At 54.6% G+C, this 15,236-nt stretch overlaps 4 protein-coding genes across 4 annotated transcripts; 1 reads left to right on the plus strand and 3 right to left on the minus strand.

The window, feature by feature from the left end:
- Positions 1 to 85: 85 nt before the first annotated feature.
- Positions 86 to 4,791, minus strand: PUNSTDRAFT_95201 (uncharacterized protein; the record flags this gene model as incomplete). The annotated part of the gene is made up of 12 exons (XM_007378696.1): positions 86 to 513; positions 563 to 990; positions 1,054 to 1,257; positions 1,312 to 1,434; positions 1,488 to 1,945; positions 1,994 to 2,110; positions 2,163 to 2,320; positions 2,375 to 2,830; positions 2,885 to 3,221; positions 3,600 to 3,836; positions 3,889 to 4,492; positions 4,561 to 4,791. 12 exons carry the CDS (start codon positions 4,789 to 4,791, stop codon positions 177 to 179), a joined length of 3,690 nt encoding a protein of 1,229 aa, XP_007378758.1. The 3' UTR covers positions 86 to 176.
- Positions 4,792 to 5,538: 747 nt separating this feature from the next.
- On the plus strand, positions 5,539 to 8,913 carry PUNSTDRAFT_95204 (Metallo-dependent phosphatase; the record flags this gene model as incomplete). The annotated part of the gene is made up of 21 exons (XM_007378697.1): positions 5,539 to 5,727; positions 5,785 to 5,832; positions 5,883 to 6,363; positions 6,415 to 6,535; positions 6,589 to 6,745; positions 6,801 to 6,883; positions 6,943 to 6,996; positions 7,063 to 7,212; positions 7,272 to 7,375; positions 7,438 to 7,506; positions 7,556 to 7,565; positions 7,621 to 7,652; positions 7,705 to 7,742; positions 7,795 to 7,854; positions 7,913 to 7,920; positions 7,974 to 8,034; positions 8,092 to 8,117; positions 8,171 to 8,225; positions 8,290 to 8,395; positions 8,459 to 8,487; positions 8,546 to 8,913. 21 exons carry the CDS (start codon positions 5,539 to 5,541, stop codon positions 8,696 to 8,698), a joined length of 2,034 nt encoding a protein of 677 aa, XP_007378759.1. The 3' UTR covers positions 8,699 to 8,913.
- A 189-nt stretch (positions 8,914 to 9,102) lies between these two features.
- PUNSTDRAFT_48752 (uncharacterized protein) lies at positions 9,103 to 9,703 on the minus strand. Its single transcript, XM_007378698.1, has one exon. It carries the CDS (start codon positions 9,552 to 9,554, stop codon positions 9,333 to 9,335), a length of 222 nt encoding a protein of 73 aa, XP_007378760.1. The 5' UTR covers positions 9,555 to 9,703; the 3' UTR covers positions 9,103 to 9,332.
- Positions 9,704 to 10,602: 899 nt separating this feature from the next.
- On the minus strand, positions 10,603 to 15,043 carry PUNSTDRAFT_95208 (uncharacterized protein; the record flags this gene model as incomplete). The annotated part of the gene is made up of 8 exons (XM_007378699.1): positions 10,603 to 11,050; positions 11,114 to 11,572; positions 11,628 to 12,095; positions 12,152 to 12,322; positions 12,373 to 13,622; positions 13,676 to 14,479; positions 14,541 to 14,611; positions 14,672 to 15,043. 8 exons carry the CDS (start codon positions 15,041 to 15,043, stop codon positions 10,743 to 10,745), a joined length of 3,903 nt encoding a protein of 1,300 aa, XP_007378761.1. The 3' UTR covers positions 10,603 to 10,742.
- Positions 15,044 to 15,236: the final 193 nt, after the last annotated feature.

The raw sequence follows: 15,236 nt of genomic DNA on the forward strand, positions 1-15,236 counted from the left end.
GGTGTGCCGGTGCGGCCGGGATGGCAAGCGCGTCAAGTCGAACTAGTAAACTTGTGTAATAGACGTGATCACATCCGCTGAATATCCCGTTTACAAATAGATCGTGCACGGCTAAAAATACAGAAGCTAGATATGTAAGCATCTCGAAGGGACAAACAGTCAGAGTGCCGCAAGTGCTACCCCCAGTCCTCGCCCAGTTCCCTGAGAAGGTCTTCGTCTATTTCCTGATCCGCTTCATCGTCACCCTCTGCATCGTCGTCTGATTGGTCATCATCGCCGAGCCGCGAGGCATCGGAAACACCGTCTGTGGATCGCTGATCACCGTTGCCGTTTTCTAACTCCTCCACCGAGACTTCTTCCTTCAGTTTCGATTCGCGATCCGCAGCCAGCTTCTTCCGCTTCGACAACGGTGATCTGAGCAGATCATGGGCATTGTTCCCATTCATGCCCAATTCAGACGGCGTAAGACTGCGTAAACGTTTGCGTTTGCGTCGCGGGGTAGATGTTGCGCTACTGCTGTGACAGTAAGTCACTGCTCGACGCAAGAAGGGGATCCTCCTACCTTGTTGTGCTGTTACTCTCACTCCCTTCGTCCTCTGAAGCATCCGCGTTCTTGACACCTCCTTCGGTCCGAATGTCCTCATCGTCACTCTCCATCATGGCCGCCTCAACTTCGTCGTTGATGTCATCCCACGCGACGGCATCCAGCAGCAATGGCTCCCCTTGAGCTGCTTCGGCTGACTGTGGCGCGGTGCGTTCAACGTCGCTGTCCCAATCATCTGTGTCCGGTTCGATATCAGACGACGACTGCTGATCCACGAAAGGACTGCTGGCACTCGCAGGTCCGTTTTGCTCTGCAACCGATCTCAGGTCGAATGAATACGGTCGCTCGTCAAGACGTTGCCACAGCGCAACTGAGTCATGAAACCAGCTAATCGACACCACAGGAATGCCGCGCGCCCGCGCGGTGTTGATTTTCGAGGTGCGACGCTGCAGAAGGCATGTGTCAATGACATAGGTTCCAAATATTGTAAAACAAAAAAAAAACCGTACCTCGACCCCCTCAGGTGTCGCGACAACGTGCGTCACCGCCTCGTTCATCTCCTTATAACATCGCGCACCGAATCTGATCGCTGTCCGCCAAATTTCGGTCGCCTCGGGATCGATGGGCATATTGTTGCTTTCAAGCGGTATCACGCCAGAGAATACCAAATGAACACCATCGAAGACGTTAGAACGTAATCGAGGGATGATAAGCTGCCAGACATCAGTGAGTCGAAGCCGTCTATGCTAACGTGAAGGACAGCTAACCTTCACATCGTAAGGCAGTGTTTCCTGCGTTCTTTGCTTACGTTTGGGTACGCTGAGGTTATCCGTCTTTTTCTTCGATGCGTCGTAATCAGCGTAGAACGTACTGTGAACCTGCTCCAGAAGCTGTGGAAAATAATCCGTACGCAAAGAACAGTTGAATGCGAGCAGTTACGTACCCGGCGGACTCGCTGGAGCTCAACGTCATCATTCCTGAGAAGTGCTTTTCGCACATGCTTCTCCTTCTTCACTCTTACATCCCCGTCTTCCTTAGCACTGCTCTGTCCTTGCGGCTGACCCTCATCGGCTGTCGCAAAATTGATTGTCGAAAGAGGGACGCCCGATTCTATCGTTTCATCGCTCTGCAGCTCTTCCTGTTTCTTCGCAAGTGGTCGCTCTTCAACTTGGGCTTCCAAAGCGAGCGTGTTTTGCGTGAGCATTTCGTCCTTCGTCGTGGCATCACCATCCGCCTCTGCAGTCTCCTGGGTCGTTGAATCGTCAATGACCGCACCCGAGTCGGCAACAGCAGGTTCCGCTTTCGCCGCCGTGGCTGTCTCGCTCACGGGCACGGCAGCGACAGGATCAAGCTTTGGTAGGAATGCGGAGTTGATGTCGCCGATCCCCACAAAGAAATCGTCTAGACTAACGTCGGCACACGGTTGACCGCGAACAAGGTACTACGCACAGGGAATAACCTTGATGAGGTTCGGACTCCATTCCCAAACGTCTGCTCGGTCGTCGATAATAACAACCATCGACGTATCGCACGGAAACAACCTCTGCAAGCTTTTCTGAGTGAGACCTAGAACGATGATTGAGTTCAGATAGCAGTATAACGCTTTATGCGAACTGACTGCCGCTCTCATCTCGACTCAGAATACGATTGCCGAAGATCTGGCCCTCAGGGTCTATGGCCTTACACACCTCCTCGGCGTAGGCTCTAGTACCCATCGTATACACGTGCATCTCGTATTTCTCGGATAGTGTATGGAGGAATTCGTGCCATCCTGGCCTAGTCTATCTCAGCGAATATACGCGGCCTTGTGGGCAACAAGGGTATGCGTACCTGGGTTTGATGTAGTATAAGCAACCTTCGTCTTCGATGACTTTCGTTTTCGACTTGGGGCCCTTGAACCGAGGGGTCCCGAGGATTTCTGGTGCTAGACGGAACTTCTTCACATCCTTAAGGGCTTCCCAGTTCGGATTAACCTCATCCTCTTCGTCGCTATCGGAGTCGGAGCCGTCTGAGCCCTTCTCCTTTCCCGACGCTGCCTTCTGCGCTTGGCGGGCTTCCCATGCCTCACCTTCTGCGATCCATTCTCCGACGGTAGGGTCGACCGTAGCGTGAACGATGGTCTGATCCAAATCTACGATCAATGATAGTTTGCGGGATTTGAGGAGGTGGTCCGCTGTCTCTCTCTCCAGCCGCTGCGCTTCCTGCAGCGAAACGGTAGGTCCATTCGCCAAGTGTGTCATCTGAATATGAGCTCGAGCGGCATCGGAGAAGCCGGTGTAATCATGGCTAGCTTGACGATCAGAAGATGGTTGTGTCCAAAAAGTTGTACTTCGGACGCACTCTGTCATATCCTTCCCGCATAATCCGCACATGCCATGAATTTGAACACCGTGCGTGCATGGTTCGACGATAGCAACGACGGGTTTGCCCCGCGCTCGTTCTTTGGTTACAACTTCGCCTCTGCGAACCTTCCAGCCTTCGAGGGTGCCTTCGATGGTGGAGTCCCAGGTTCCATATCGCGTTTCCCGTTTGGGGTCGGGGCCTGATCCGGTGTATTCGAACGAATAGCTGAGCAGACGGGTGCCCCGGTCAACTGAGGCGCTATTTGAGACATCCAGAGAGACAATCTTGATCGGAAACGGTAGAGTCTGGGGGAGATAGAGCTCTGTGGCCATAGCTCATGGGTTCGGTGCGTGAGGGCCGGTGCAGCTGAGGAGCAGGTGAGCGCGCCGCGCGCGCGGCCCAGTTGCGACCTTGGTCCGAGACACAACTTGCATGACAGCGGTCTGCCTTGTTCCGGACATGGCCTTTGCTCTGTTGTCCGCCAATGTCAACGCTATGCAGGCCAATATCTGGCTGGAACTTCGCCGACTGGATAGATCGCGTGGTCACCACTAGTATAGACAACACTTCTCAAGATAGCGGAATATACGTGCTGGGATCCGGACTGATCACCCCAGGGCCTGCTTCGCCACCAAGATCTTTACGCGATCGCGAGCTATCTATACAAGCCCAGAGATAATGCACCCCTTGAACCACGCAGTTGCCCCCGGACGATTGCTTTTCAACAGCCACTGGGTGCCCTCTTCCACGACCTCTCCGGTTTTCTCCGCCGTGCCCCATGGCACTCTTGGCGTAACCGCAACCAGGTGCGCACCTACATGAGTGGCAGCATCGCGAACCAGCTGCTCGTTTACGGGGATTAGGCTACTGTATGTCTCTGTTATGCCGGACAGCAAAGAAGCGGCAACATCCTTGACCTGGGGGTGGAAGCGTTGCAAGAGGTGCACCTCTGCGCAGACTTGCCCTAGGTGTGTTGGTCAGCGAACCGAACACTCGGGAACCGGCAAATGCCTGACCTAGGTCTAAGCCTGGAATACCAGGCTTGGCCATCTCCCAGTCAACGACAAATATCCCTTCGACGACTTGCTCTCCAGATTCAGATGTGCCGAGCTTGACAAGAATGTTTCCTGGCCAGAAATCCCCATGGGTCACTGTGCCGTGCGCTGTGTTGATCCTTTCAATTGTGCGCCCTGCGAGCCCGCGGATGAATTCAAGGTCGGAAGCGGCGACCTCCGCAGGCGCAGGGAGCAGGGGAAGCTTCGAATTTCCAGACAGAGTGTCGATTAGCCTGCCGTACGTCACCCAGGCGCTCATTTTACGCCCTTGCTCGTTTGCATCCAAGGTGTTGCAGAGATCCTTGGTATTGGCATTCTGGCTGTGGATGCGGGCGAGGAATTTGCCTATCTCCCGCCCGATCTGGGACCCCGTGCTAGGTGTCAGAGCATTGCTCAGCACCAGCTCCTTCAAAGTGCTAGCCGCCTCCCCACAGTCATCCATGATGATGACGTTCGCATCTTGGTCGAAATGACGGAGAACTGGGGCGGTGATCAACGAGTCCTCGACAAGGAGCCCTCGGACCTTCTTGAGGCATTCCGCTTCGAACACCTATGAACGCAGGACGAGCAGCTGAATTAGATTCGCGAATGCGATCGCATTTCGAACGTGCGGCTCACCTGTCTTTCAGGATTGAAGGGTATGCTCGGATTCAATGCCACGTATGGTTTCGCATGCTTCAGGATCACCGTGCAGGACCCATGGAAAGGTACGTCGAGCGAGAGACGAAAGGTGAAGTTGCCGAATCCGCCAGTCAGAGGCGTTACGCGGCTGCTCGAGAAAGGCGTGCCGCGGAGGTAGCGCAAGACACCATCAGCTGTGCTGAGATCGTATGCCTCGTCCGTAGGCATAGTTCCTTCTTTCATGGTCAGTCATAAATTGGAACCGAAGAGTTTTGTACTTCGTCGGTTCCGGTATGACTGCTTGCGTTGACATTCGCTGCGAGATAATGATTGCGTGCGACGTTATGACTCCGTTATCTACTTGTAAACGTTCCATGTCCGGCCTATACGGAGAGCCTGTGGCATCTCCTGATGAGTGTCGTGAATAGGCGCTCTCCAGAACATAGAACAGGACACGAACTGTTTAAGTCAACTTATGACTCTGAGTTGTCTGAGCTATATATAGATTTACCCGTCACATGGCCGTTGGCGGGACCAAAACGGGCTCAGAGCATGGACCATCCGACTTCTTCAGAGCCGGAGCGCTATTATTCTTTCCACTAGATCATCTGTCCCTCGTATCGTCAGCTATGTATACATCGCGATTCCACAACGTAACCTATGTGGCTCATGTGGTCTTAGCGCTATCGTCACCTACATGCATACCTGGTCTTGCTCCGGAAATGCCATCCACTCGCGACGCACGTTCGAAGCAAGAAGCTGCTGACGGCGAGCATGCGAGAGAGTCGTCCGCGTATTGGGAATATTCTCTGCCTTGCATCTCTTCTGTGCCCGTCGTGATCTATGCGCAGCCAGATATTAAATGCTATCTGGCCCGTCATCCACTCCTCGCAGCTCCCTCCAGGCTATCCCACCATAGCACCACCAGAGCGAGGCAGGCGCACCATGCCACGTTCGCTCTCCCTCTTGTCTGTGATGCTCGTCCAGCACGTCTTGTCTGGCGGCTTGGTCGCCTCCGCTGCGTCGAACGGCGCCGGCAGCTTCGTCAAGCCTTCGACCTTCACCGCCCCTGGCGCGTTTCCTACGACGGCCTACCACAAATACTATAATAATCCTACGCAGACATCTGCTCAGGTTCAACCAGTGGTCACTGATCCTGTCTCCGTACGTTCCACAGACAGCACGATTCTTGCCCAGGCTAAGCTCATCCATGCTAACCAGCATGTCACGTATCCTTTGGCCCTTACTGACCCAGACCACATCCCAAAGGTAACGCGTCACGGACCTTCTATTGATGTTCCTTTGCTCATAATTGTTAGAATGACACGACCGATCCTCACCCTCTCCCGCCTCGCGCATCAGACTCGTTGATCCTCCAGCATGCCTTGGAACAGATTCGTTCGATCGCCAGCAATGCTAACCTCGAAAGCACCTGTGCTAAATGCCAGGCCGGCCTCGAGGTCGCCAAGTTCGTGGCACTCGCCGCGCCTGAGATGGGTCCGGAGCTCGCGGTCACGCTCTGTGACGAGTTTGAGTTCAGCAACACTTGCGGAAATCAGTTCAGTGTTCTGGCGTTGGGAAGCGTTATCACCCAGGTCGTCGCCAATGCCGACGTCGCCGGTCTGGATGGACAGCTTCTTTGCCAAAATTTCTTAGGCTTATGCCCACTGCCACCCGCTTCGCCAGTGAATCTGACCAATTGGTTCGCTAAGCCGAAGCCGAGTCCACTTCCCCCTCCTAAAAAACCCAGCGGAAAGCTTCTAAAGGTTTTACACATATCGGACATACATCTCGATCCTCGTATGTTTATGGACTCAATTATCCAAATTACCATTCTGAACGTTGAACTAGGATATGCCACTGGAGCGGAGGCGAATTGTACGAGCGGTTTGTGCTGCAGGACGAACAATGTAGCGACTTCGAGCCCGAATGTTACGCTCCTACCAGCGCCGCGTTTTGGCTCCTACCTCTGGTAAGTACCATGGCTCTGCGTAACCATCGAAAGGTCGTCATAACAGTTATTAGTGATACTCCATATTCCCTCTTGCTCTCGGCTCTGCAAGCCATCCCTAAACTGGCTGGCACCGAGGAGATAGGGTTTGCATATAGCGTTTTCACCGGTGATTTGGTGTCACACGATCCAGAAAATCAGCTGTCACGGAGCTACGTTGAATACACTGAGGTACGTGCTTCTAGTACTGCTAGATGTCACCACGTTTCCTCATTGATCTCACTAGACGGTGCTTTATGACCTACTGAAGCGGTTCCTAGGGAATGGTCCCGTGTACGCCGTCCTTGGAAATCACGATACTTACAATCAGTGAGTCTCAGAAGTCCGATCGAGTTCTGTGCGATAGGTTCTCAAGCGAACCAATATAGAGCGCAGGATGCTCCGCACGCTATTTCGGGTAGCTTGGCGGAACAGTTTAACTGGTGATTGATCTTGCGCGCCTTGCGCGCCCATCGTGGTCCCATTGCTAACTTTAGGCCCTTCCTTAGGAACTACGACCATGTTTCCTCCCTATGGAGCCACGAGAATTGGCTTCCCGAGGCCGCCGTGCAACTCGCTCGGGCCCATTATGCCGCCTATATGGTCAAGAGGTCCGATGGCCTTCGCATAATCACGCTCAACACCGACATGTGGTACCGGTTGGTAAAACCCTCCAGCTGCTTTTCACCTGCGCTCAATTACCGTTCCTTGCATTCAGCTCCAACTATTTCAACTACATCAACATGTCCACCTCAGATAACTCTGGAATGCTTCGGTTCCTCACGGATGAACTCCAAGATGCGGAAGACGCTGGAGATCGAGGTCAGGGGCGGCAAATCGTATGCATACGTGGCCGTACTAAAGCCCTGGGCAACGTCCGACAGTGTGGATCCTAGGACACGTCCTGTCCGGTTGGGATGGGACAAACCCGCTGGCCAACCCGACTAATCTCTGTGAGTGGTAGGCTGCCTTTACGCTATCTATTGCTCATTGGTCTTCTAGTTTATCAAATGTATGATTTCTGTGGGAACTCAGAAGGGCTTCGACTGACATTGACAAATTGACAGCGTTGACCGCTTTTCGCCTCACGTTATCGCCAGTTCGTAGCGTCGAAATCTCTTCCTATGCCGATAGCTGATCGATTTCTGTAGACATATTCTGGGGTCATACTCATGAAGATCAGCTCTCCGTACGACGGGGTTGTACGGTGTGCTTTCCATAAATCTGACCTCGCTTTGCAGATTTTCTACGCCAACAATGGAACCATCCAGAACGCGCAAACGGCTCAAACAGTGTCATGGGTACGCTACGGCTCTCGCATTTAACAAATGAATGAGCTAACGCTCTGATTCACAATAGGTCGGCCCGTATGTCCTACCAAAAGTTTGACTATTCGACGCCGTGTCTGATCTATTCTCAGCTCCCTCACACCGTTGACCAATCTAAACTCGGGGTTCCGCGTGTATGTTGTTGATTCAGCTGTGAGTACCAATATCGTGACCGAGCAAACGGCCGAGTCTCATGGCTTGCCATAACAGACATTCGATATTATCGACGCGTACACGTGAGCATTTGCCATGGTCAAATCCGGCCCGTGTCATAACCCCGCCGTTACAGCTGGAAGGCGGATGTGGATACGTTCTCCCAACTGGATCACCAGCTGGAATTTGGGGTATGCGATTTCTCCCTCTTCCCAAGAAGCAAGTGTGATATCTGAACCGGTGTGAATATCGCAGCCGTCCTACGGGTTCGAGTACTCCACAAGACAAACGTACGGTGGTAACATCACCTGGCATGCTGATGCCCCGCTGAATGCAACCTGGTGGCATCTCGTCACGGAGCGTGCGTATCCCGCCGCATCTGTGCCAACCGAATGAACCTGGCTGACGTCCCGTTCTGTCCCAGAGATGGAGAGCGATCCTTCGTTGATGGAGGTGCGAGTGCATCGCTCCAATATATCAAGCGACACGAATTTGACATGATGATCCGCAGACTTTCACGCGTTTCCAGGGCAAGGAATCAGTGCGGACGCAACCATGCACGGACGAGTGCGTGACGGCAAAAGTCTGTTACATGCGCAGCGGCTCTGCCAGCATAGCGAGGCAGAACTGTGCCACTGGATTTGGTTCTGTGCAAGGTGGTTGATGCGAATGCAATTATGAGAAGGTCCCGCTGGGGGGGGACGAGCTTCGTATCCCTCCGGGTTCCCCAACATGTCTGCTTCTCGCTACGCTCGTGCCAAATTTCCAAACGGACATCTCGCTTCATCTCTCACGCTGTTGTACAATTGCCTGTGTTCAACCGGCACGTTGAAATGGAAGCTACTGGCCCTTTCATGCAATCCTATCGATATACATATGAATGACATCCGATCATGACCGAAATCCCAAAAAACCTATAAGATACATTTTTGCTCGTGCGGTGTGGAAGATGACAACCATGCAGTCAATTATGGTGGGCGAAAGCAGGCAAAGTCTGCTATAAGAAAGAATGGGTGCAGGGGTACAGCGGACGTATGATAGCAGCACTCGCACTATAAAATGGTAGGGGAAAAATAACAATGGGGGTAGAAGGGCCGGAATACACAGCACGAAGGCTAGCGCTGTGGAGTATAGGAGACCTCGAGGAAGGGAGGAAGGGTGTTGTTTTGTGATCACGGCGTTGAGCGCTAGCAGCGCTGAAGTCCGCGGAAGCGTGCGGGGGTGGCGCAGCCACCGGAGGGAGCGCGTAGTGACGCAAAGTGCGCGACGACTGCGCGGCATCATCGGGCTCCATGCGTCTATGCGTCCGCATCGTAGGAGCTGCGCGGTAACGGCACATCCCTCTTCGTTGAGCGTCCGCGGGGCGGTGACGCCGTCGTCGGGCGCTGGCGGGCCCGTTCCTCCGCCTGTCTCCTCGACTCCGTCCACAGCTTCAGGGTGTACTCGTGCAGCGAGCGAGAATAACGCGCGAGCTCTTCGTACGCTTCATCAGAGAGCATCGTCGGGGGTGAACAGAGCATGGTGGGTGGTAGCACGAAACGGGACCGCGTGCAAGCGATGGACAGTACACAAGCCCTGCGCCGGGGTGAGACGAACGACGACGACGACGACAGTGTTAAGGACGATGTCGAGGAGGGGACGTCGTGGTCGATGCTTGTATGGCCACCCCAAGGTTGGCTGTCTGTGTTTTTATCATTATTTTCGGGGTGCGGAGGTGTGCGCCGGAAGAAGCGTGCCGATGTCATATCGCAACACCCGCGCAAGAAGGGTTGCATGGCGATCTCCACCCCCCAAAGGCCATCCGACTACGCCGCAAGGTTCATCAACCTCGTTCATATCCCGATGGCTGAGCCCACTGCTGGCAGGGCCATGCACCACCCGAGCCCTGACACAAGAGCACACGAATTGGCCACGCCGGACCGCCGTGACCGCTCCGAAGTCCGCTGCACAGTGCCACCGCGTGCACAGCCATAGGACCTTGCTAAGCACCCTGCAGACGAAATCGGGTCGAGTAACTTAGTAGTAGCAACACATACAGACGCCCCACGAGAAGCAAACCACACTCAGCCTTTGGGGAGGACCCCCGTTAATACAGTTAAAGGTCGGAATATTCGCTGACCCAAAATGAGTCGTATTGTCGGCAATTTTCTGCTTCCATCGGCACGTTTTTGTCGGCAAATATTCCGACATCGGGCCTGCGGCGCCCATTTCGTCCGCGCTCTATTCCGGCATCGTGGAAATTAATGGCTATATCTGGGCTGTTCCTCTCCGGGCCCTCGATGGTTCGATCCTTTTGTCGACAAATATTCCGACCTTGGTTTGTCGCTCCGAACGGATGTCGTCAAAATTATTCCGGCCTGCGGCGCCCTCAAACGCGCTTTTGTCGGCAATTATTCCGACGTACGGCCCTTTTCAGGGCCCAAAATGTCGTCGGAATATTCTAACATTAAACCGTATTAACGGGGGTCCTCTTTGGGGTCGGATCCGGAGCAAGACAGCGGCTCCACAATTTCAAAAGCTGATCACATGCGTCACGCGGTCTCCAATACCGCCACAACCGGGGGAAGGGGGGTATATAGCCATTAGTAGTTGAGACACGAACGTCTAGTATGCAGGCCAATAGATGGAGGGTATGAGATAAGTAGTCAGGGTAGTCCGCGGCGACCGCCCACGCACAAAGAAGTCCACAGAGAATTTACGCAAGATTTCTACCGCCGCGACGCTCTGCTAGCCGAGCGCGAGATGTCTCGCCTCGCATCTCTCTCGGAGATGACGGCCAGTGTAACCTGAAGGCCGTGATAACGTTGTAAATCGTATGCTTCCGAGTGCGCCACGCCCCCGGAATCATTAGGGAGCCATATGATTGGCGTCGGCGCAACGAGCTCAGGCGCGTAGAGGATACCGGACATCTCCTGCGCGTGGTCCGCGAACGGCAGCGGAGGAAGATGTGGAGGCGCTTCAGGGTGCGTACGCGCCGCCCTTTCCGTGGCGGTCAGGTCGTCCAGCGTTTCGGTCGCTAATCGGCCGCATACCGTCAACAACCGCGCAAAGAACTGCCACGTTTAACGTAACCACTCACGTAGCGGCACAGGCCCTTGCCTGCGAGCCGTGCTCGGCATCACCGCCAGCGTCACGGACATCATTTCCAGCACACTGGCCATGCTTCCCCTCATCCTGGGTCCCGGCTCCAGAGAGCTAACGAGATCCGTGCTCTCGTCATCCACGTTCCGTCGCTTCGTGGGACGGGCACTCTTTACAAACGTATCGAGCGAATTGCGCGTGACGGGACTGAGTGAGTTGACGCCACGCCGACGCGATTTCGATGTCGTGTATGCCTCGACGGCGATAACAACTAGGAGGCCCGTGCCGATGAGGACGCCGCCTTCCTCCCATAACCTTCTCGTGAGGAGGATGAAGCCGAGCAGAAGGGGTTGAAACGCGACGAGCGTTCCGAAGCGCCGAAGAAGCCAGATCTGAAGAAGTCCCCCAGTTTGCGAATGGGTACGTGCGTATACGTAGCCAATGAGATATCGATGAGCTACATGAGAGCTGAAGATGAGTTGATCATCTGAGTATACTCAACAAGTACTCACCGATCAGCGTAAGAATCAGTAGCAGTACAACAGCAGGTCCAATCAGAGGGAAAAGGAGCGCAAAGGTTGAAGCAAAGATGATAGCAAGCACGCAACACGCGGTAGCAAATGACGGATTGTATGATCTAGGATAAATAGCGCGGAAACGCTGGCGGGGAGTGATAGAGGCCCTTTCTGCTTGGAGAAGTTTGTATAACCTCCAGGGTTGCAGGAGAAGGAGGGCGGGTGATATGATCGCCACGCTGACAACGAGATCGAGAGCGAGAGCGCTCATATAGATCGAGCCGTTAGCCAGTCCCATAGTAGCCGTGGAGCCGCTACCGGATCGGAGCGCATCGAAGGCAAAAAGCACTGCACCGATAGCCATGAGCCAAATAGCGCAGACGACGGCTAAGATGTAGAATGTCGTTTTGAAGAGGGTCAATTCTAGTCCAGAAATAGACACATCCCCACCAAGATGGCCACACGCTAACCAAGGGGAGGAGGTGAGACAATCAACATGACTTCTCCGTACGATGACTCACTGTTCACCATGAGCAGGGCAACCGCAATAAAGAGAGACCCGGCGACTGCTGGAGCCAGGCCAGTCGCAAGGCCAGCTATCCAATCATTGCGCGTTGTCAGACCGTTCAAGAACGGCAGAACATCTCCGACGTTTGGGGCCGTGCCCAGCGCGAGGCCGGCGACACACATGACTGGAACGCCTGTCAGCGGGCGTGCCGATTGGGTCGGAACAATGACTTACGGGCAGCGGCGAGTAGTATGGCCATCATCGCATTCGCCGACCACATTACCACCTTCTCGATCATACCAGTCTCGTACTGCAGTTTATCCCAACGCACGTCCTCCTTCGCCCGGCCTTCGATCATCTGTATACCAGGAATGAAGTGCAACCCGCGTCCGACGATCAGCCAGCCCTTGATCCTCGCGCCTTCCGCGATGTCCGCGTACCCGTCGCTTTGAGCAACCTGAATATCGGCATTGATCGCCTTTAGCTTGGATCGCCATAGGCTTATGTCGGCATACACATGCCCCAGGTCTTCGTGGTCAAGGCCGGTCAACGGACGCACAAAAGGCCCTTGAGCCTGCAGTCGCAAGTGAGGCGGAGGGATGCGAGGATCGCCGGTCGTAGAATCAACGTTCGCCCGCATAGGAAAGGTATCTCGTCGTTCCGAGGGAGGATAGTCCCAAATGAGGGGGCGACGACGGACAGCGCCCATCTCATCCACCTCCCCCTGAGGTTCTTCCCCTTGCGATGCGTTGGGATCCGGCATGGCGTTTTGCGGGTATTCCGTCATGAGATCTACCCATTCCTCATCATCCGTACGTGTCGTCCTTTGAGCGGATTGACTGCCCTCCGGTATATCGGCGAGCGTTTTCTCCCTGTCATTAGGGGCCTCCGATGGTCCGGAACTTTCGACGGGATGGTTGGGTCCATATCGAGATGGGTCTGGTATGCTGAACTCGCTAAGAGGTACGGTGGGACTCAATGTGCCCTCCTTATCCAAGCCGAGTCGCTGACCAAGCTGAAGGCGACCAAATATGGAAGAGGCTCTCGAGATTTCTTGGAACCGACTACCGACGACGCGCTGATTCCACGAATCAGAGAGGCTGGGCTCAAGATGACGGTCGCTGCCAGTGAATGTGCCGCCACTGACGCCTTCCACGCGACGAAGTTTGTAATACTGGGAAGGCAAGAGGTAGGAGGTTGGTGTGAGTGACGATGAGCCGTAGGCCGGGTTGCGGGCTCTCGCGCGTGCACCAGGAGGTCGTCGCCTTGCAGCGGATGTGCTGACCCCCAGAGGCTTCGGTCTGCTGATATATGGCCGGCCTTCGCCTCCCTCATCTCCCTCCCCGACAGTTGACAGGTAATCAGCGATGCTAGGATCTGGCGTCGACACCCGGAACGATTGTATATATCTGGTCTCCGCGATTTCTAGGTTTTCCAATATTTCGTCTCGCTGTTCGATCAACGTCGCAAGGCGTGCGGTCTCGCTGAAGAATGTTTCATCAGCCCTCTGAGTGTTCATCGTAACTCTGCCCCCTACCTGATGGTGAAGAGGCTCTGAATGTCGATTTCGGGACCATTATCGTCTGGTGCTTCATGACCTTCAGGTCCCGTCAGCGGCTCCTCCTCGGTTGGCCTCCTGGGCCCATTCCTGCTACCGTCGACTGTTCTTCTACCATCCCTTGAACTGTCGCGGCTGCCCTCCATGCCCGAGCTTAGACCGGCCTTTGTGATAAAGTCCTTAAGCCGTTTCTCACCCCAGCCCAAGAACCCCGGTGCTTGTTGGGCGCTCAGCCACGCCATATCCTGCCCGCCACATCGCGTTTCTAACCAGGCATTACGATAGGCGACAAGCTTCGTATACTCGCGAAGGATTTTCCACAGAGCAGGAAGAACTCCGAGGACGATGACCAGCACAGTAAGAACAATGATACGGATTCGGGCATTGGAAAGGCCACTGCTGCTGGATGCACGTCGAAGTAACCCAGAATGATTGTCGTTATGTTCCTCAGCATATAGTTGGAGGAGTCGGACGAGCGACAGATCCTGAAGGGTCGAGTAGACACCGGTGCCGGCCTTGCGAGGGGCCGTATGTGCCAAACAATTGGTATTCACGAGATACAAGGGCAGCGCGCCTGCTAGTGCAAGAATCGACCAGCCCAACACGATGAGGAATGCGACCCAGAGCGATCGTTGAGTGAGTTGCTCGTCCGATGGGAAAAGCGCGGCATCTCTTGCAACCGATCTGCCAGCGTCGGATACGTCTGGTTCAATTTCGGGGACTAATGGAACAGGGGGGAAGAGAAAGGCCCATAGTTTATCACCGAGTGGCCGTGGACGAAGCCTGACGCCGCGAAGACGACGAATTAGCGAAATTACGCCGACATGCAACGCATGCTACTCACCCGGACTCCACAAACCATTCGCGCAACGCGTATAGCTGACGGAACCGGGGTCGAAGAAACGCGAACAGCAACTGCAGCCATGCATAAGCCGCGAGGATCGGGAATGGACAACAAAGTGTGTCTCGACTTACCCAGAGGAGTATTCCGATGACGGTCGGGAGAATGAGGGTAGCTACAAGACCTCCTGCCTGTGCGTCCAACCCGTCTCCTATGCATACAGGATCGCCTTTCGCCGCGTTTTGCACCACGGTCGGTGTGGCGGGTGGTAGTGAAGAGGTTGCACCGACATGAGATGTTGAGGAATGAAAGGAGGTAGGATCGCTTGTGATGGGTGCTCCGGTAGAGTCTCCCGGAGCCGATGTCGTCGTCTGAGAGCCCGATAACGCGCTTGTCGTCGGAAAAGGGTCGTTCGAGGACGTAAATTGAGAACCTTCGACGGAAGTGAAGCTCGTTGGCGCCGTGACGCCGCCGCTAATGAAGAACGTGGAGCCCGCAGAAGTCATAAAAGTGGTTCCTCCGCTCGTAAAGACCGTTGAGCCATCAACGGTTGTCTGCCAGAAGTTGTTATTGTGAGCAGCCGTATCGTGTCGTTGGCGATGTCGTAGTTGGGTCGTCGTTGGGGTTGGAGTGGGCGTGAGGGTCATCTAGGGTATACGTGCCAGCGCCTGAGTTGCTTGTGCGGCGAGATCGCTAGTA

This window comes from Punctularia strigosozonata (genome assembly GCF_000264995.1).
Source record: "Punctularia strigosozonata HHB-11173 SS5 unplaced genomic scaffold PUNSTscaffold_1, whole genome shotgun sequence".
In the NCBI taxonomy this organism is placed as follows: Eukaryota; Fungi; Basidiomycota; class Agaricomycetes; order Corticiales; family Punctulariaceae; genus Punctularia; species Punctularia strigosozonata.